Raw genomic sequence first — 20,612 nt, forward strand, 5'->3', positions numbered from 1 at the left:
GTTTATAATACTACAATAATGACATAAATCATAAAATGCCATCAAATTAGTATCTTAAAACTAAAATCTTATTTTCTGTCAATAATTAACTGCTTTGTTTTATATAATATACCTCCTGGAATATATATTTAATTTCTACATTGTAATAGTAATTATTCCTGCAATGTTTACAAGTTTATTTGTACTGATTTTTTGTCAACATAATATTATATTTTTTGTTTATTTTTAATGATTTCATTTTAAGTGTAAACTAAAATATTTGTCTTCTTTTAAGGTATCTGGAAAGTTTTATCTTCAGTAAGTAAGGGAGCGGTGGATTTATCATGTCGAGACTGTTGGATATGAAGGAGTTTGGAGAAGCGGCTCCGTTTCTGCGCAAAACCGACCTGGAGCTGCTGGCAGCGCAAACTGTTGCGTTTGATGGTACTTGAAATACATTTTCAAGTGACTTCAACAAATGTTTTACGGCGGATACAAACACTTCAGTTCTCTTTGAAATACTTGCCATCTCGTTTACGCGGCGTCTTTTAGGTGTTCGTAATTGCACGTTAGGTTCTTAACTTGTTAATGTTGATAAATTTAGCATAGATAAATTTGGCATTGAATGATTGGATTTATAACAATCAAACCAACGAACAACTTTGTCGGAGACTGGATAATGCTCACTGACAGCCTCCCTTGTGCGCAGGAAAGAAACGCGCGTGGATACCAGATGAAAAGGACGAGTACATTGACGTGGAAATCAGGGAGATTGATGGTGACAAAGTCATCGTGGAGACCAAGGACGGGAAGGTAAGGCTTTTTAGTTCAATTTAATTTATCGTGTCAAAACAATTGACATCCTAATTTAATGATTAGTGGATATGCCACAACGGACTTTTGCTTCATTATTAATAGTGTTTCTGATTGGATTAGATCTCAGTTAATGAAATTAAACTGTAATCATGATTTTTCTATAATGACGATTGTGGTAATACATAAATATACCGACATGAAATATTGTTTTGAGTTTAGGCTACTATTTTACATGTAGATTAGCCTACTTTGAAGTTTTTAAATAAGAAAAATAGCTCATTACAATGTAAAAGACGAAGACATTTAATTACAGGCCTCTAGTAGTAGCAGTATTAGGCTAATATTAATCTGCAATCCAAGTTGGACTAGTTGGACGATGGACTAGTTAACTATCATGTTGGTCTGCAATGTAGCCTAACTTGTCTTTCTCTAGGCCTATTTTAAGTTTTCATCATCCACTCTGTATCTTACCGGGTCGATGTTATTCTGATCAACGTGTTGGTTTTCTTCTAAGCTTCTATCCTTTTATTAACTTTTACCATGTTTACTGATATATTAAAAATAATAACTTCCACTGAGGCTATTTGTCATTACAAGCGGTAGTAGTAACCGTTTTAAGTCGCCAGGTGGCGCTACTAACTATTTTTACGTGCGCTAGAATGAAAAGACAGGGACGGCGGAGTGGTATGAAAGTAGCGCCAGTTTGTTGACATGAACTGGTGATCCAGTTTAGCGGTCATTTAAAAATAAAAACATATTTGACAGCTCAGTGTGCGATTGACCAATCAGAACCAAATATTGCTTTTAATAATGGATCTTTTTTTCTGTCCCATGTTTTCTGTAACCCTGCTTATTGCCTCTAAATCCTGCAGTGCTTAACTGTGAAGGAGGATGACATTCAACAGATGAACCCTCCTAAATTTGACATGATAGAGGACATGGCCATGCTCACACACCTGAATGAAGCTTCAGTGCTCTATAATCTGCGGAGGCGCTACAGCAATTGGATGATCTATGTTGGTACCATCACATCACAGCTCAAAGCAAAGAAATGATCTGCCCTTTCTCACTAATCTTTGATGCCACAAATAACCTGACCAGAGCATTAAACATAGAGGGGCGGCACTATTCATAGGACTTTACGGTCACAGTAATGAATTTAACACTTGCCTTTGCCAAGGGACAAATACAAGTGAATTCCCTAGAGGCATGACCTTTATAAGTGCCACAGTCAATATAGCCTACCTCATAAAGTCATCTCTGGGAAGTTATGTTTTCCTGAAGAGCTTTTAAACAGATCCTGTACATGGGAAATTTAAAATTTGGAAGTCCATATATATAAAAGAAAAGTTAATAGTAAAATTGGCATTTGAAATTGTCTCATTAGGAGATATAACAGCACACTCTTATGGCAATGTGTAACTATTTTACGTTTTTGGCGAATTGGTGGGTAATTCATATACATTTTTACAATCTCACACATTTGTTTTTGTACAGTCTGCTTACACCCCACTGACGGGTATGTTTGGTTTTCTTTTTTCTAAAAATCTTAAATTTTTGGACAAATCAAATTGTATGAATTCATGCAAAATGCCAGCTCATTAAAATAGTTGTTTTCTCATGAGATCGGGATAAATATAAAAGTCACATGATGAGAAATAAAGTTATTTTTTCTTTGAATAAGGTTGAAGACCTCTGGCCTAAAGATTTGTGCCATTTATCCTGACTATATACCATACCTGAGATTAATCTTGTCAAATCTTCTCATGGCAGACGTATTCTGGACTCTTCTGTGTGACCGTGAACCCATATAAATGGCTTCCCGTCTACACGGCCCCTGTAGTGGCTGCCTACAAAGGCAAACGCCGCTCCGAGGCTCCACCTCACATCTATTCCATTGCTGACAATGCCTACAATGACATGTTGCGCAGTAAGTATCAAATTAAAGAATTGCTTGTCTCTTCCCTGCCCTCTAATAACTTCCAGGAGGGATCATTTCACACTTTAGCCAATTAAGAAAGGCCCTTTATGACCTGAAACAAATATGTTATTGTTAACCCCCCACAGATCGTGAGAATCAGTCCATGCTAATCACGTAAGTTTGGACATACCTGTGCACATTCTGTATTTTTGTGATGAGAGAGAGACATTTTCAGTGTGGGGAAAAAAAATTCGGCCACTGAGAATATACTTTTTTTTAGATTACACATCCAACTTTTGATTTTTGTTTTAATAGAACATTTTGTTGCACTGTTTTTTTCTAATGTTCTTTGCTGTGGTACTTTTCTTTCTTTTTTGTTTTTCAAATGTCTTATCATTCAATCATTTCTTGATACTCATAGCGGAGAATCTGGTGCTGGCAAAACAGTAAACACGAAACGTGTAATTCAGTATTTTGCCATAGTAGCGGCTCTGGGTGAGGCACCGACTAAAAAAGGAGTAAGATACAAGCTCTCTCGGTTTCCCTCAAATCATCTCCCTCTTCTTTTTCAATCAGCTTTTTTTTTACCTCTCATGCTGGCAAGTGTTTGTCATTTTCATTTTGAAGTCGCTCCTCATCTAGGTGTCTGGCACATTTTTACAGTGACATTACTACTATGTATTGTAACTTGTTTTTCTGTTATGGACAAGTTAACTGTTATGGACATCTAGACTGAGGTTTGACTATCCCTTCCATTTGCATATATCTTTTTGCTAATTTTCCCAAATGTTTCTGTGGGGTGAACCTGACTCCATGTGTCTTCTATAGCCTAACCCCAGCACATCATCTCCTGCATTTTTCTTCCTTGTTCTTGAAGTTTTTCTGTGAAAAAAATTTGTGATTAACAATTAAACTTCCTTTTTTTTGTTTCAAGCAGGCCCAAACTCTTTCAGTTTCCATGATTTCAGTTTTTTGTCGCCATTTTTAAATCCATTATTCATGGAATTTTTTTTTCTCTGATTATCATAGGGTGTGACTGTTAAATACTTTGTTGTATTTGATGTGAGCTAACAAAATTTTACCTCATTTTTTTCCTTCTTAATCCATGTTCGTCTATGAATTAGCATTTTCAGTTATAATACAAATGATTTTTTATCAATATCTTAATGACACTGATTATTGACTAGCATAATATAATACTTTTTAAAATTTGTAATAAAAAATGGGTCATTTAAAATGTTACGTGCATTATATTGCATTCACATTAAGTAATCAGGCTGTTAAATATAGAATGAAATAATAACAATAGAATATAATATTAGCAGAAGCTGAGAAATATGTACTCTTTTATGAAACAACAATCTTTATTTGTTGTTGTTTTATGTTTTAAGGCCCCTGCCACTAAAACAGGGGTGAGTATATCTTCACACGAGGAGACATACTGCATAAACAAAGAAAGCTCAAAAACTCATCAATTATAAAATTACTTTTCTCAGGGGACTTTAGAGGACCAGATTATTGAAGCTAATCCTGCAATGGAGACTTTTGGAAATGCCAAGACATTGAGGAATGACAACTCATCCCGTTTTGTGAGTATTTGACACTATATAGACCAGCGTTGTAGTTTTTGAGTCTATTCCTCTTACATACACGTAAAGACCTGTTACCATGCTGTAAAATTTTAATTACTTCATGGCATAATTGCTATCAACCATGGTGTATTTCCTTAAATCCCTCTATAGGGTAAATTCATCAGGATCCATTTTGGACCAACAGGGAAACTGGCTTCTGCTGACATTGATATATGTAAGTAAATGGTTCAAAGAATGATGACGGCTTTCCAGTTCATATCATTCCAAAATGTAAAACCTGACAGTGCAGAGATTTTTAAAAATATTTCTATAGATCTTCTGGAAAAATCCAGAGTGATATTTCAGCAACCTGGAGAGCGAAGTTACCACATTTACTACCAGATCATGTCACAAAAGAAGCCTGAACTTCTTGGTATGATAAATGTTACAATTACAAATTACAATTACAAATCCAACAATATTGCCCTATTAGTAATAAAAAAAAATCATAATTCTTTCTGTGGATTTCAGACATGCTTCTGGTCTCTTCAAACCCCTACGACTACCATTTTTGTTCCCAAGGAGTGACAACGGTGGAGAATATGGATGACGGGCAGGAGCTTATGGCTACTGATGTAAGCTGTAAAATCTCTCATCACCTACAGAGACCAAATGAAAAAAATTATTGCCTCCAAAATTATTTTTTCTCCCCTCCAGCATGCCATGGATATCCTTGGCTTCACTCCAGAAGAAAAGTATGGCTGCTATAAAATAGTAGGGGCCATCATGCACTTCGGGAACATGAAATTCAAACAGAAGCAGAGGGAGGAGCAGGCAGAGACCGATGGCACTGAAAGTGAGTGTAAATCTGGAATCTGGCTTGTCAGTATTGCAGTATTACAGTTAAAGTGCAAAACTTAAATTACATGATCTTTCTAGGTGCTGATAAGGCCTCCTACCTGATGGGTGTTAGCTCAGCAGACCTTATAAAGGGTCTTCTGCACCCTAGAGTGAAGGTGGGCAACGAGTATGTGGTTAAAGGACAGAATGTCGAACAGGTAAGAAGTGTTCCCAAAATCCTTTCTTCTTGGATGTGTGTCTATAGCTACAGAAAGAAAAACAGAATTATTTTGGTGGATTTTGCTATGCCAATAACAATGCATGTTGAAACCACTGACATTTACTGTTGATCTACTAAGATACAAGGAATAAAGCAGCCTGAGAAATCAGCCTGGTATCCAGGCAACTGTTGCAATCCATGTGAGTGACAGCTCTGATCTTTATGTGCTCCACAAACATTGTGTGGCTCCACCAGGTTAACTATGCTGTGGGAGCTCTGGCCAAAGCCACTTATGACCGCATGTTCAAGTGGTTGGTGGGGCGTATAAATAGGACGCTCTACACCGTTCTGCCACGCCAGTTCTTTATCGGAGTGCTGGACATCGCCGGCTTTGAGATCTTTGAGGTGAGTGACTCTCGAAATTCCACACCGCACTTATCTAGATTTCCGTCGGCATTCACACTTGTGCATCTGTCATGTGGATTCTCTCAACAGCTCAACAGCTTTGAACAGCTCTGCATCAACTTCACCAATGAGAAACTGCAACAGTATTTCAACCACCACATGTTCATCCTGGAACAAGAGGAGTACAAAAGGGAGGGCATTGAGTGGACCTTTATCGACTTTGGGCTTGACCTCCAAGCATGCATTGACCTCATTGAAAAGGTTTTTTTTTTTTTTAGTTAAAACAATAAGATCAAATACAGTAACAATTCAAAAATTAACAACTTCTGAGTTGTTTTCTCTTTGTTAGCCCTTAGGAATTATGTCCATCCTTGAAGAGGAGTGCATGTTCCCTAAAGCTACCAATAATAGCTTCAAGGCTAAGCTGTTTGACAATCACCTTGGCAAGACTGCAAATTTCCAAAAGCCAAGGCCTGACAAGAAGAGAAAGTATGAGGCTCATTTTGAGCTAGTGCACTATGCAGGAGTGGTGAGTTTGAACCAATAATATCAATAAGACTACATTTAAAGGTCACTTAGGTAGCACTTGATATTACAACTATTTATGATGCACTTTAGATTATTCTTGGTGCTATTCTACTGAAAAACAACTTAAGCCAGCCAGTTTTAGCTGGTTTAAGATGGTTTTCCAGTCTAGCATGCTTAAAAGGGCCATCTCAAACCATGAAAACAGATCAGCCAGGCTGGGCTGGGGAACCAGTTTACCACCTTAGGTTGGTTTAAGCGGTTTTAATGTAGATATTGAATATTTGTATTTGAATTTCAGGTGCCATATAATATTATTGGTTGGTTAGACAAAAACAAAGACCCCCTGAATGAAACGGTGGTAGCTTGTTTCCAGAAATCAGCCAGCAAGCTTCTGGCTAGTCTGTATGAGAATTATGTTAGCTCTGACTCAGGTAAATATACACCACACAGTCTGCCTAAAATATGCCACAATTCTCTTCAAAACCATAAAATACTTCTAAATACAACTTTTTCCTTTTAGCCTCTGAAACAAAAACAGGCATCAAGGAAAAGAGGAAAAAGGCTGCTTCCTTCCAGACAGTGTCACAGCTACACAAGGTAGGAATTTAACCAAACTATACTGCTACTTGCACTAGGTGCAAATTAGTTAGTAACAGCAGAAACTGGTATCAAACAGAAATAATTATTCATGGTCATTAAAACAAGAAAATCAAAACTCTTCAGTACTGAGAGGGAGGCAGTTAAGACTTGCAGTGATGTTTAGAGAAATGACACATGAACATCACTTTAAGTCTGTGCTGGCTCCTGTTCTATCTGTGTCCACAAAGAGCATCAACAACTCAGGGTAAGTCTAGAAACACACCTGGCAATGTTTTGGAGAAGGACACTTTTGCATATGTTATGACTGAATGCATTTGCTTTGTGCATTGTAAAATGTAAAGAACTGCTGTATAGCAGGAGTTTATGGCCATTTTGTCTCTTGATTGTGTGCTTGATTGTTTCTCCTCCAACTGCAGGAGAATCTCAACAAGCTGATGACAAACTTGCGGAGCACTCAACCCCATTTTGTGCGCTGCATCATCCCCAATGAGACCAAAACACCAGGTGCTGTAACCACTGAACACTTCAACAGATCTAAACCAACAGGATTATGATGAAATGTCTAACTTAAACTTGTTTATCTATTTGCAGGAATCATGGACGCTTTCCAGGTGCTGCACCAGTTGCGCTGTAACGGAGTCCTGGAGGGCATTCGCATTTGCAGGAAGGGATTTCCTAACAGAATTCTTTATGCTGATTTCAAACAGCGGTGAGAAGAGCTACCGTTGTTGACACACCCTGTGTTCTCATTGAGAACATCAAAAATGAACTACAATAAAACAACAATTGTAAAACTACAATAAAATCTTGGCACTTTACTTTTAGTATAATTCCCAGGTGTGAATATGTTTTGATCATGTAATGATTTGCAGTTCACTAAAAAATGTAGACTGAATTTTAAAGGCATCAACATGGTTAAAGGTGAACTGTGTTATTTCTGGGGTGCTAGTGCAAAAATAATAATTGTTTCCAAAAAGGTTTCCCAAATTTTCTTACCACCATTTGGTGGGGCCAGAATTAGGATAATTGTTTAAACAAATTATTTCAGTTTGATTATTTGATTAATTTTTTTCTGAAATATTCTGAAAACACCACAGAGCCACAGGTGTCTACATCTTTTATGGGAATTAACATATGAATGACTGACTTACAGCAGTTTCGTCAAAATAAACATTTGAAGTAGTTTAACATAATACAATTGCTTACTTCACCTTCAACCTTCAGTGGCTTGTGAGAAGTCAGCCAGTTGATAAATAGTACAAATTTCTGTACATTAGTTAAACCCGGAAAAACAGTGAACACTATGTTTGCAATACAGCTTAGATGATAAGAATAAAAACAGTGAATAAGAATAAACTATGAAGATGTGTATATTCCTCCTTTTCAAAGGTATCGCATTCTGAATCCTCATGCTATCCCTGATGATAAGTTTGTGGACAGCAGGAAGGCTGCAGAGAAACTTCTGGCTTCACTGGATATCGACCATAATCAGTATAGATTTGGACATACTAAGGCAAGTCAGACTTCAGACAGTAAAAGTGTTTGTTGCTTTGAGCCTCAAGCAATGGGACATCAATCACAGGTTTAACACTGTACACAAGACGAAATGGGCTAAATCAACCCATCTGTGTCTCTGCCTTACAGGTGTTCTTTAAAGCTGGCCTGCTGGGACACCTGGAGGAGATGAGGGACGAGCGTCTGGCTAAAGTTCTCACTCTACTGCAAGCCGCCAGCCGTGGCAAGATCATGAGGATGGAGCTGAAGAAGATGATGGAGAGCAAGTAATACATGATTCTATGCAAAAGATGTTTCTAAAGCCCTATTCGCATGGGATTAGTATTACCTGGTGACCTCCAGTCATTTGTAATAATTGCGGAGGTTGTCTGTGATCTTAATCCCGTGCGAATCGGCCATGTCTGTAATTTGTAAATTAAAAATTCCCCCGCAAATGACCTACCATATTTCACCGAACACCGAGGTCCTGTGATAATATTAGTCCCGTGCGAATCGGCATCTCTGTGATTCGGCCAGCATTTTGCGGGTCGCATATAATTTTTCGAGGTTTTTGTTTGCTTTGCGTCTTTTTATCCATTTTTCGCGAAGAATGGAGCTGCGTTGGAGTGTTTGATAGTATTTTGGGTGCTGTCATCATATCGCTATACCATACAATTTGCAGAAAGAGAAAGCTGAAAAGGTTTTGAGGTTAATGTGTTACAAATAAATCAAGCATAAAGCTTGAGATATTATTTTAACCTGGTGAAATGTAAATGACACAGCGCACGAAACTATATTAGTTTCTTTTTTTAAAATCCATCTGGATCATAGAACAGGACTCTCAAAGCCTTGACATCCGGGTATCCGGGAGATAAATCAGTAAATTCAAGTAAAATCACAGGCTTCGCTTATCCCGTGCGAATGTACCACACGAAATTCAGATGTGGGGGGGTAATTTCAAAATCACACAAGGTCCCCAGATAATACTAATCCCGTGCGAATAGGGCTTAAGATTAAAATACAGTGGCCCCCAAACATATTTGGACATTTAAGTCAAACATAAAAATGACTGCAAGTAACTGCATTAGATAACATTTCCAACCATGTTCCACTCATTTTAAAGAACGATATATATACTGTATATAAAAAAAAGTATTTTAGATAGTTAGTGGAGTTAATGGAATCAAGTAAGTGCAATATCCACAAAAAAAATCACTTTGATACTTAAGTGTGGTTTAAGTGGCAAAATACATTTTGGGACCACTATATATAGATTTAAAGATGTTTCTGAATATAAAATATGAAGTAAAATATGAAGATACATATTCAGCCTTAAGGTACAGTAACAGCAAAATTTCACAGGCAAAAAAGGACTGAATCACATCTTACACAGACACCACTTTCAAACCAAGCATCTTTCTGTTGGTCAGTGCAACAGATTTGCATGACCAACTTGAACCCGATGTGAAATCTGCATGGGGAAATTTTTCGCCCTCCCACAAAATTCTTGATCATGCGGATTCCTATTGAAATTGCACGATTTTGACCATGAAAATTCACCAAACAACCGTAAATGCGAACGCAACTTTACACTATTATCAGCTCTCACCTGGTTCCAATCCACTTGTATGGAGAAGAAAGGCTTCCAATATGCTTATATTCTTCATATTCTTAATCTGATGCCTTCCCACACACATTTTCACAAACTATACTGATATCCAACAGGTTCACTCCTAATAAAGCTGTTTTCACATGATATCTCTCAACCCTCAACATATGAAAGGTATTTTGGGGCCATGTGGATGGAGTGTGTGAGGCGTGTGTCTTCAGACATGCATTTGTCCGTGTGTGCATGAGTGGCCGAGACCCTTCATATGCTCCGACACTCTCTATAAAACGTGAGGTTCACCATGCCCATATCCATGACCTCCACCCTTCCCCTTATTAGACAATGCAGACGGTGTCCTTAAAGCCCAGAAGCCCAGAGGATCACATGGCAGCTGCTCACCCCACTCCCCACTAAAAATACAGGCCAGCTCCCTGCTCAAAGGCCTGTTTTGCCAAGGCGCCTGTGCCTCTAAAGGACCACATTGAAAGCATATCTGCAGACTGGCAAAGGATTAAAGACGCTGGTCCACAGAAGGCCTCGGTTTCTAAATAAATATTAAACACTTCACCTTTTGGGTGGCCAGGAGCACAGATACATGGCTATTTGATCAGACCGAATTCTCTGCCGTCATCCGCTAACATATAACCACAGTATTGTGAAAGCAAGTGCATGACATCTGAAAGTCGCCCCAGTAATAGACTAACTAAAATGGGCCTCGTTTCATGCATTCATGGACCTAAGCCAGTGGGTCATATGGGGGTGACACAGTCTCCACATGATCAGTGTTGTTGTTGTCAACTCAAACTATTAAAATAGTTTTCACTAACTGAAATAAAGCTCAAAAAACAACAAATAAAATATAAATATTACAACATTAGCAAAATTGGCTTGGCAAATAACCTAATTAAAAATAAGTTTTAGTTGAAGTACTAAATTTACTAAAAGCACATAAAATACATAGTAAAACTTTCAATTAAAATGAAAACTGAAAATATAAAAATAATAAACATTAATTCAAAATATAAAAAAAATACTATAATAGTATAAAAATAATACTAAAACAACACTGATGCATTTTTCGTTTGTGGGTTCATGTGGTTAACACAATGATTTATAGTTCAAGTGGAATAATTATTTGTGTTACAATAACAAAGAATGAGAAACTGCAACTCTAAAACTAATATGGAAGAGGACTGTACCAGAGACAGTACACACCAACCACCTGCAGGGAACTAAATAGGTAAAATAGTCCCACTTAATATGGCGGCTGTAGGAATGGAAGCCCGGCCTTTCAGTTTAAAGAGCCAATCACATGATGTAATTGGACCATCCTGAAAAATACAGCATTTTAGCATTATTTGAGATCAAGAAACAAAAATTTAAAACGTAACACCAATTCGATCTTGCCCCATTCAAGTATATAGGAGCTATACTTGTATCACCAAGATGGCCACCAAGTGGACTGACATGCCTTAAAGAGATTGATTATACCTGCATCTTGTTATTTAGGGAGGCTCTGATGATCATTCAGTGGAATATCCGGGCATTCAACATTGTGAAGAACTGGCCATGGATGAAACTCTTCTTCAAAATCAAGCCCCTGCTGAGGAGCGCCGCCACGGAAAAAGAGCTGGCCGCTCTAAAAGAGGAGTTCCTGAAGCTAAAGGAGGCACTAGAGAAATCAGAGTCCAAGCGTAAGGAACTGGAAGAGAAACAGGTCAGCCTGATCCAAGAGAAGAATGACCTTTCCCTGCAGCTTCAGGCAGTGAGTATCAATGGCAAATGTACTGTTTGCTCATAAAAGCCACAAAAAAGCTATGGTGGCCACAGAACTACTCATTATTGAATTTTCACATTTTATTGTATTACAGCAGGACATTTTGTTATTCCTCACCATAAGTACAAAGTTTTCTGCAATGGCAAAGACTAAAGTGCAGGAGAAATTTCTAAAAAAAAAAAAATTGGCTGAATGCATAAAAGTATAAAATTACCATTCTTCTCCAAGTCACTAATTTTGACATGATCTAGGATCTTTTTAGGTTTGAGGGAAAGAAATTACTGAAAAGGATCTACAATTTTTAATGCCAATTTTTAAGGGTTTTAATGTAATTACCCAATAAATTGTGAAATTAAAATTAATTCTATATATTCAAATGTTAAAATGCTTGAATTTACTTTCTAACCGGTGCTCTACAGGAGCAGGATAACCTGGCAGATGCAGAGGACCGTTGTGACCTGCTCATCAAGACCAAGATTCAACTTGAAGCCAAGGTGAAGGAGATGACCGAACACCTGGAAGATGAAGAGGAGATGAATGCTACCGTTCTTGCAAAAAAACGCAAGCTGGAGGATGAGTGCGCTGAGCTGAAAAAGGACATTGATGATCTGGAGATAACCTTGGCCAAGGTGGAGAAGGAGAAGCATGCCACTGAAAACAAGGTTAGAAAAGAAAAATGAAGCTCAAGCTTTGTTGTTGAGCCACCGTGAAATCTGTTAAACTAATTAAAGTCCCTTTTCATAGGTGAAAAATCTGATAGAAGAGATGGCAGCTTTGGATGAAACTATTCTGAAGCTCTCTAAAGAGAAGAAGGCCTTACAGGAGAGTCACCAGCAGACGTTGGATGACTTGCAGACAGAGGAAGACAAAGTCAACACTCTGACTAAGGCCAAAGCCAAGCTGGAGCAGCAAGTAGATGATGTAAGTTGAATAAATGTTAACTGGACCAAACAGATCAAGAATAAATCAGAAATCAATACACTATAATCCCATGTTTTAGTTGGAGGGGTCCTTGGAACAGGAGAAGAAATTGCGAATGGACCTGGAACGGGCCAAACGCAAGCTGGAGGGCGATCTGAAGCTGGCCATGGAGTCTGTCATGGACCTTGAAAATGACAAGCAGCAATTAGAGGAAAAGCTAAAGAAGTAAGAAATTATCACATGACAGGATGCTGTAAAATATATCAATTCTGTTCTTAAATTGTCTATTTTTCTTTTTTGTAGGAAAGATTTTGAAATGAACCAGATCAGTTCGAAAATCGAAGATGAGCAAGCGCTAATCATCCAGCTTCAAAAGAAGATCAAGGAATTGCAGGTGAGTTAAACTGGACCGTTTGATCTCCAAGTTTATGTCTCTATCAGAACATATTTTCATCATTCTTTCATTGTGTTTAAGGCTCGTATTGAGGAGCTCGAAGAGGAACTGGAAGCAGAGCGTTCCACCCGAGCGAAGATGGAGAAACAGCGATGCGATGCATCCAAAGAGCTTGAAGAGCTCAGCGAGCGTCTCGAGGAAGCCGGTGGTACCACTTCAGCCCAAATTGAGATGAATAAGAAACGGGAGGCAGATTTTCTAAAATTGCGTCGTGACCTTGAGGAGGCCATATTGCACCACGAGGCTATGACTGCCGCACTGCGCAAAAAGCATGCAGACAGCGTGGCTGAACTGAGTGAGCAAATTGACAGCCTTCAGCGGGTCAAACAGAAGTTGGAGAAGGAGAGAAGTGAAGCCAAGATGGAGGCAGATGACCTCACCTCCAATTTAGAGCAGCTGGCAAAGAGCAAGGTGGAAAATATGATCATGTCGCACCACATTCTGATCTAGTTTAACAAGCATTAATTTAGCGTTGACTTTAACACTGAAAAATCAAGGGCTGATTTCAGTTGAGATCAGGTTTAAATCTTTATAGTTGATAAGTGAAGTTTGCATGCTCTTAGTTTCAGATGACCTCACCTCCAATTTAGAGCAGCTGGCAAAGAGCAAGGTGTTAAATATGATCATGTCGCACCACATTCTGATCTAGTTTAACAAGCATTAATTTAGCGTTGACTTTAACACTGAAAAATCAAGGGCTGATTTCAGTTGAGATCAGGTTTAAATCTTTATAGTTGATAAGTGAAGTTTGCATGCTCTTAGTTTGTATATTATATTTTATTTATCAATGCTTTTATTAATGTAGCTTAATGTTAATTTTTAAATATACTCCAACATTTTTGCAATTCAAGTTGTACAAACTAACATCAGTGAATCTATTATGAACAAACATGAATGAACAAAAAGCAATAGTATATCTATGAATTAACATTAACATAAGCCTTTTTACCCATTTCAGACTGAACTTTAGGCACAGTCATAAAAAAGATATCCTGACACTATATTCTATACACACCACTGTGCATCGTAAAATTACCAGACAGCCTTAATAACATTCACTGAATTGAATCAATCAGCATTTACTGCATCAAAATTCCATTCACTTAACTGCAAGTTATATTATCAGTGAAAACATGAAAAATGTTTTGTCTCAAAACAACATGGTTTTCCATAAAATGTGTTGGTAAAGATACACAAATTGTTATTATTATTTTTTGTAATTTCATGAAGGAATATTCATATATATGGTAGGAAACACATAAATAATGTAATTATTTTTGATTTGCTACACACACACACACACACACACACACACATATAATTTGATTAATTATATGAAAATATTACAGGCTGCCATTGAGAAAACGTGTCGCGTCTATGAGGACCAGATGAATGAGTCAAAAGCCAGAGTGGAGGAGCTCCAAAGGCAGCTCAGTGACACCAACACACAGCGAGCCCGGGCTCAGGCTGAGAGCGGTATACAAACAAACTACCTACTAAACAAATTCAAACTTAACATGAACGACTGAGACACTTATGCATTAGTTTGAGACATCTCATTACCTTACTGACCGTTAGACTTTTTTACATAATTTTTCCATACTACAGCTGAACTGGGCAGAAAGCTGGAGGAGCGTGAAGCTCTGGTGTCTCAACTGCAGCGCATCAAGAACTCCCTCAGCCAAAATATTGAGGAGGTCAAGAAACAGCTAGATGAAGAAACCAAAGTAAAAAAACTATTTTCCTCACTGCTTTTTTGTGGCTTTTGTGTGGAACAAATTTGTACTTTTGATTTGTCTTTTGCTCCTTTCAGTCAAAGAATGCCTTGGCTCATGCCCTGCAATCATCCAGGCATGACTGTGATCTCCTGAGGGAGCAGTATGATGAAGAGCAAGAGGGCAAATCTGAGCTGCAGCGTGCACTGTCCAAGGCCAATGCTGAAGTCGCCCAATGGAGGGCTAAGTATGAGACAGACGCCATACAGAAGACAGAGGAACTCGAGGAAGCAAAGTGAGTGTGTGGACTAGAAAGGAAATCATGCCTGGCTTCTTTCAATCTAAAACCGAATCATAAAATTTCACACATTTGACAGGAAGAAGTTGGCCACCCGCCTCCAAGAGGCTGAGGAACAAGTCGAGGCGTCAAACGCAAAGTGCTCCTCCCTAGAAAAGACCAAACATCGGCTGCAGTCAGAGATTGAAGATCTCGTAGTAGATCTGGAGCGCTCTAATGCAGCCGCCGCTGCCCTGGATAAGAAGCAGAGGCAATTTGACAAGATTTTGGCCGAATGGAGGCAGAAGTATGAGGAGTGTCAGTCTGAGCTGGAGTCCTCACAGAAAGAGTCTCGTAATCTGAGCACAGAGCTGTTTAAACTCAAGAACTCTTATGAGGAGGCTCTGGACCATCTGGAGAGCATCAAACGGGAGAATAAAAATCTACAGGGTAAATGTTTTGAACTTTATGGATTTTGAATAGAGAAAAAAACTCATATCATAATAACATATATCGCCAGTCACAAAATGTGACTTGTCAACACCTTTCATGTTTCTAACAGAGGAGATTTCTGACCTGAGTGACCAAATAAGCCAGGGCAGCAAGACCATTCATGAGCTTGAGAAGATCAAGAAAGGCTTAGATCTGGAGAAGACTGAAACTCAAGCTGCTCTGGAGGAAGCTGAAGTATGAATTTTCTTTGTGTCTAAAACCAGAAATGAAAACCTGAGTCACATTTACATTACGCCAAAGATATACTTGCGTATTGACTTAAATGTGTCATTAATGTCAAAAGGAGAAATATTTTCCATGATTATTACTGTGACATTTAAAAAAAGTAGAGTGGTAAATTTCCTGTTGGGTCTTTTTTAGGTAAGGTTACATAGTGTATGTATTAAAGAAAAAAATGGTTTGATTCAAGTAAAACCTCAAATACTTTCTTTTAGATAATGAATTAATGATAAATTAGATCCCTGGAAATAATAAATGTATATCTTTTTGTTTGGTCATTTAGTGTTTTTTCCCAGGAAATAGTACATGACAAAATAAATGAAATTAATTTTCCTGCAAAAAGGTTTATAAAACTAGCCCAAAGTATTGAGAATATCACACCAAAACAGATGAAAAGATACTACTCATACCTTTTTTTGTGTCAGGGAACTCTGGAGCATGAGGAGAGTAAGACTCTACGTATACAGCTGGAGCTCAATCAGATCAAAGCAGACATTGACAGGAAGCTGGCTGAGAAAGATGAGGAAATCGACAATCTCCGGTCAGTTCTACTTAATGAGAGAATCATGACTACTGATGAAGACTGATTATTGAAACATTATTTTCCATTACTCCATTTCATTATACAACCATATAATACAAGACTTCCTAACTTATTTACCAACCTTTAACTTCTCTAGCCGTAACCATCAGCGTACCATACAGTCCATGCAAGCCACCCTGGATGCAGAAGCAAAATCCCGTAATGAAGCCATCAGGGTGAAGAAGAAGATGGAGGGCGACCTGAATGAAATGGAGGTTCAGCTGAACCATGCAAATCGCTTGGCCTCGGAGTCACAAAAAATGGTCCGCAACCTGCAGACACAGACTAAGGTAAATCCAAATGTTACTTTTATTATAACAAGCATATTTCAATTATTGCATCATAATCGTGGGAAATAAAAAACAGGTTTGGAGAATTTTCATATTACGATATACACAAAATTACCTGAGCAATGAGTCACCAACTCAAACTAACTTATAAATTATAAAGGATCTTCAGATAGAGCTGGATGAGACCACTCACCAGAATGAAGAACTGAAAGAACAGGTTGCAGTTACTGACCGCAGGAACAACCTCCTGACTGCTGAGATGGAAGAACTGAGAAGCCAACTGGAGCAGTGTGACCGTGCCCGCAAACTGGCCGAGTATGAGCTCCTGGAAACCACGGAGAGGGTCAACCTACTGCATTCCCAGGTAATGGCCAGATGTTCCATGATCAAACTTTGCAGAAGGCAGCTCTTCTGAGCATTGATGACAAATAATACATTATAATTTTCCATAATTCTTTCTTCCTCTCCAGAACACATCACTGCTCAATCAAAAGAAAAAGCTGGAGAGTGATATCTCCACGTTGTCTAGTGAGGTGGATGATGCAGTGCAGGAGTGCCGAAATGCAGAAGAAAAAGCCAAAAAGGCAATCACTGATGTGAGTTTCTTGCATAGAGAGGATGTTTTTTGCTAAATGCTGTGTATAGGAAATCTAATATGATACTTTCAACATGCAGGCTGCCATGATGGCAGAGGAGCTGAAGAAAGAGCAGGACACCAGCGCTCACCTGGAACGTATGAAGAAGAACATGGAGCAGACCATCAAAGATCTGCAGATGCGTCTGGATGAGGCTGAGCAGATCGCTCTAAAAGGAGGCAAGAAGCAAATCCAGAAACTGGAAAGCAGGGTATGCAGGATGACTTTTGTAATATATAACATAAGTAAATAAAATAATGCTGCTTGAAAAACCTGACTGAATTTGGCGATGCCAAAAATCCTCAATTGCATTTTGCCCGTGTCAAATAACCGGCAAAATACAGAAGTGGCGCCTTCCACGGACTAGAATCAGTGAAAAGCATTATTAGACCATTTTGTAAGGCTGCACGAAATATTAAAACCATTTATAAATCATAATAAAAAGCATAATGCTATTGTGAATTCACTGTGATTCAGTTAAATAAATATATGCGCTGCGAGTTTAGTAGGTTACGGCTCTGTTCAAAATAAATGCTGCTCCACACAAACAGTTATCATATACATGCGCCGACCGTCTCAAACTCCATCTTTGCATATGCTTTGAATCTGAATTGCTTATAACATCTGGGAACAATGTGCACCGTTCTATCAGATTTATAAGGGAAATCATTTATAAACCTACGCCAACACAGGAGAATACATCATTATCTTTCTAAATATGCTAACTGTTCATCGCGACTTCAAAATAAAAGTTTAAACCCTTGTTCAGAATTTGCATGTTTTGAAGTCCATATGTTCTTGTTAAAAAAAAATGACAGTGGATGTAGCATTTCTATCATAAAGAAGTAGCCAAATATTAAAGATCTAGTGGATATTTTAATTTAATGTTTTTAGTCAATATTAAACAAGGATTAGATCGCACTATAAAGTGTAAAAACAATCGTCAGGCCGTTGATGCCCTCAGTCCCTGTTGAAAAAACCAGCAAATGCTGGTTAGGTATGTTTTGAAGCTGGGATGCTGGTTTGAGCTGGTTTAAGTTGGTCCTTTGCTGGTTTATGCTGGTCCTTTGCTGGTTTATGCTGATCCTTAGCTGGTCATGTGCTGGTCCGACCAGCTTAAGACCAGCACATGACCAGCATAAACCAGCAAAGGACCAGCTTAAACCAGCATCCCAGCTTCAAAACATATCTAACCAGCATATGCTGGGTTTTTCAACAGGGTAGGCATTTGATATAATACATAAGGTACATAAGTTATGATTACAGTGGGTATAGAAAATAATCACCCCCTTTAAAATAATCACATGTTGTTGCTTTGCAGCCTGAAATGAAGACGGACACAGTTTTTGTTTTATCCAGCTGTATTTACTCAATGCAACTTATAACATCCAGGTGAAAGATATAAAACCATATGATTACTTGCATTTGATATTTTATTTGAACAAATTATTACTGCTATTGCTATCTGTATTTTAAGTCATTTTAAAGTCTATTGTTTGCTTAGGTCTATTTTAATACCACAAAAAAAAAAAAAACAGATTTTTTTTTTAATCCATAATCGACCGATTACTCGATTACCAAAATAATCATTAGTGACAGCCCTAAAGTGAACTTTTAACTTTGCTTTTCTTAAGGTGAGAGACCTGGAAAACGAGCTGGAATCTGAGCAGAAAAAAAGCAATGAATTCCAGAAGGGAGTTCGCAAATTTGAGCGAAGGATCAAGGAGCTCACCTATCAGGTAAAAAGTCCATCAGAGAGATGCACAAATATTTTAGATTGTACTTTGAGGTTGCTTCAATAGCTCGAGCTGCACTATTCTGGAAGAATGAAGCCTGTGGCACCACCTGCTGTTTCTGCAGACTGAGGAGGACAGGAAGAACATGGCTCGCCTACAGGAGCTCATAGACAAGCTGCAGGCCAAAGTTAAGACCTACAAGAGACAAGCAGAGGAGGCGGTGAGTTTACAAATAAACCTTAACATGCTACACCGCATGTATACTTAACATCACTGATGATTCCTGCTTATTATATTGTAGGAGGAACAAGCTAATACCAACTTGACCAAGTACAAGAAGATTCAGCATGAGCTGGATGATGCTGAGGAACGAGCCGAGATTGCGGAGTCTCAAGTGAATAAACTACGTACCCGGACCAGAGACCCGGGTAGCAAGGCTAGTCCTAAGGCATGTAGCTTAAGTCTTGAATATTGCATTTAAACTCCTTGGACTACATTCATTTTTTGTATTTTACATTAACACTATAATGACTAAACTTATTAATCAGCTTTGTTTTTACCCATTTTAGCTTGCAGAGTGAAGAGGAAAGCCCTCTCATATATGATCACAGCCCACAGCTGCAAGTTTTGTGTGAGAGTGAAATAAACGTATGCCTAAAGCTACGAGTAAGATTTTAAAAAATGACTCTTTTACGTTTATTTAGACCATATAAATCTGTATTTCATGTTGTCTTTATTTTAGGACTGTCAAATCAATTAATCATGATTAATCACATGCACAATAAATGTTTGTGTTTACATAATATATGTGTACTGTATATATTTATATATAAACACACACATGTATTGTATATAAGATGAAAGATTTACATGTATATATATATATATATATATATATATAATTTATATTCTAAATAAATATTATATGTATTTCTTAAAATATATACATGTGTGTGTATTTATATATACATATAAATACACACATATATTTTGAAATAGATAGATAGATAGACCTAACTTGTTTATCATATTGATTTTTGTTAAATGCTGTGTGGCTTCTCAATTATCTGTGTAATAACAGCCACCTGACCAGTGACTGGTCTTTGTGTGCATGTCCACAAAACTGGAAGACTTTCTGAATGTATAAGTGGTAGGCTATTTTAGAAAGGAACATTTAAAAGATGAAGAAGAGGAATTGTAAATAATATGTGATCATGTAATCCATAAAGTAACTGTAGTCTGATTACAAGTATTTTAAAATGTAATTTAATCTAATTACAAGTACTTCATTTTAGGAATCTGATTATGTAATCCAGATTATAAAACGGAGAGTTCCGGTGCTTGATTCTGATTGGCTGAGCCGCGTTCGAAGCTGTTGTAAATTACTCTACAAAGTAACACACACCTTTGTTTATGTTTGTGTGTCAGTTACTACCCAGCTCTATAAGTGTATGTGTGTGTTTGTTGTATATGAACCATTTTCTTGCACATTTTATACTTGTACTCACA

The 20,612-nt window shown here is 37.8% G+C and overlaps 1 protein-coding gene across 1 annotated transcript; it reads left to right on the top strand.

Annotated features, from left to right (window-relative positions):
* The first annotated feature begins 280 nt into the window (after positions 1 to 280).
* Positions 281 to 19,872, top strand: LOC107685691 (myosin-7-like). The gene is made up of 42 exons (XM_016482377.1): positions 281 to 423; positions 689 to 792; positions 1,668 to 1,811; positions 2,569 to 2,725; positions 2,863 to 2,890; positions 3,138 to 3,234; positions 4,108 to 4,128; positions 4,213 to 4,305; positions 4,459 to 4,522; positions 4,622 to 4,720; positions 4,819 to 4,922; positions 5,005 to 5,143; positions 5,227 to 5,345; positions 5,603 to 5,752; positions 5,843 to 6,013; positions 6,102 to 6,281; positions 6,579 to 6,711; positions 6,801 to 6,877; positions 7,297 to 7,384; positions 7,472 to 7,589; positions 8,270 to 8,393; positions 8,525 to 8,661; positions 11,493 to 11,748; positions 12,180 to 12,422; positions 12,505 to 12,681; positions 12,761 to 12,906; positions 12,985 to 13,075; positions 13,157 to 13,546; positions 14,485 to 14,611; positions 14,744 to 14,862; positions 14,949 to 15,145; positions 15,228 to 15,577; positions 15,690 to 15,814; positions 16,285 to 16,400; positions 16,540 to 16,732; positions 16,893 to 17,096; positions 17,203 to 17,328; positions 17,408 to 17,578; positions 19,002 to 19,106; positions 19,228 to 19,323; positions 19,405 to 19,551; positions 19,673 to 19,872. Exons 1-42 carry the CDS (start codon positions 324 to 326, stop codon positions 19,682 to 19,684), a joined length of 5,838 nt encoding a protein of 1,945 aa, XP_016337863.1. The 5' UTR covers positions 281 to 323; the 3' UTR covers positions 19,685 to 19,872.
* Positions 19,873 to 20,612: the final 740 nt, after the last annotated feature.

Source organism: Sinocyclocheilus anshuiensis, unplaced genomic scaffold, assembly GCF_001515605.1.
Source record: "Sinocyclocheilus anshuiensis isolate Anshui unplaced genomic scaffold, SAMN03320099.WGS_v1.1 scaffold257, whole genome shotgun sequence".
In the NCBI taxonomy this organism is placed as follows: domain Eukaryota; kingdom Metazoa; phylum Chordata; class Actinopteri; order Cypriniformes; family Cyprinidae; genus Sinocyclocheilus; species Sinocyclocheilus anshuiensis.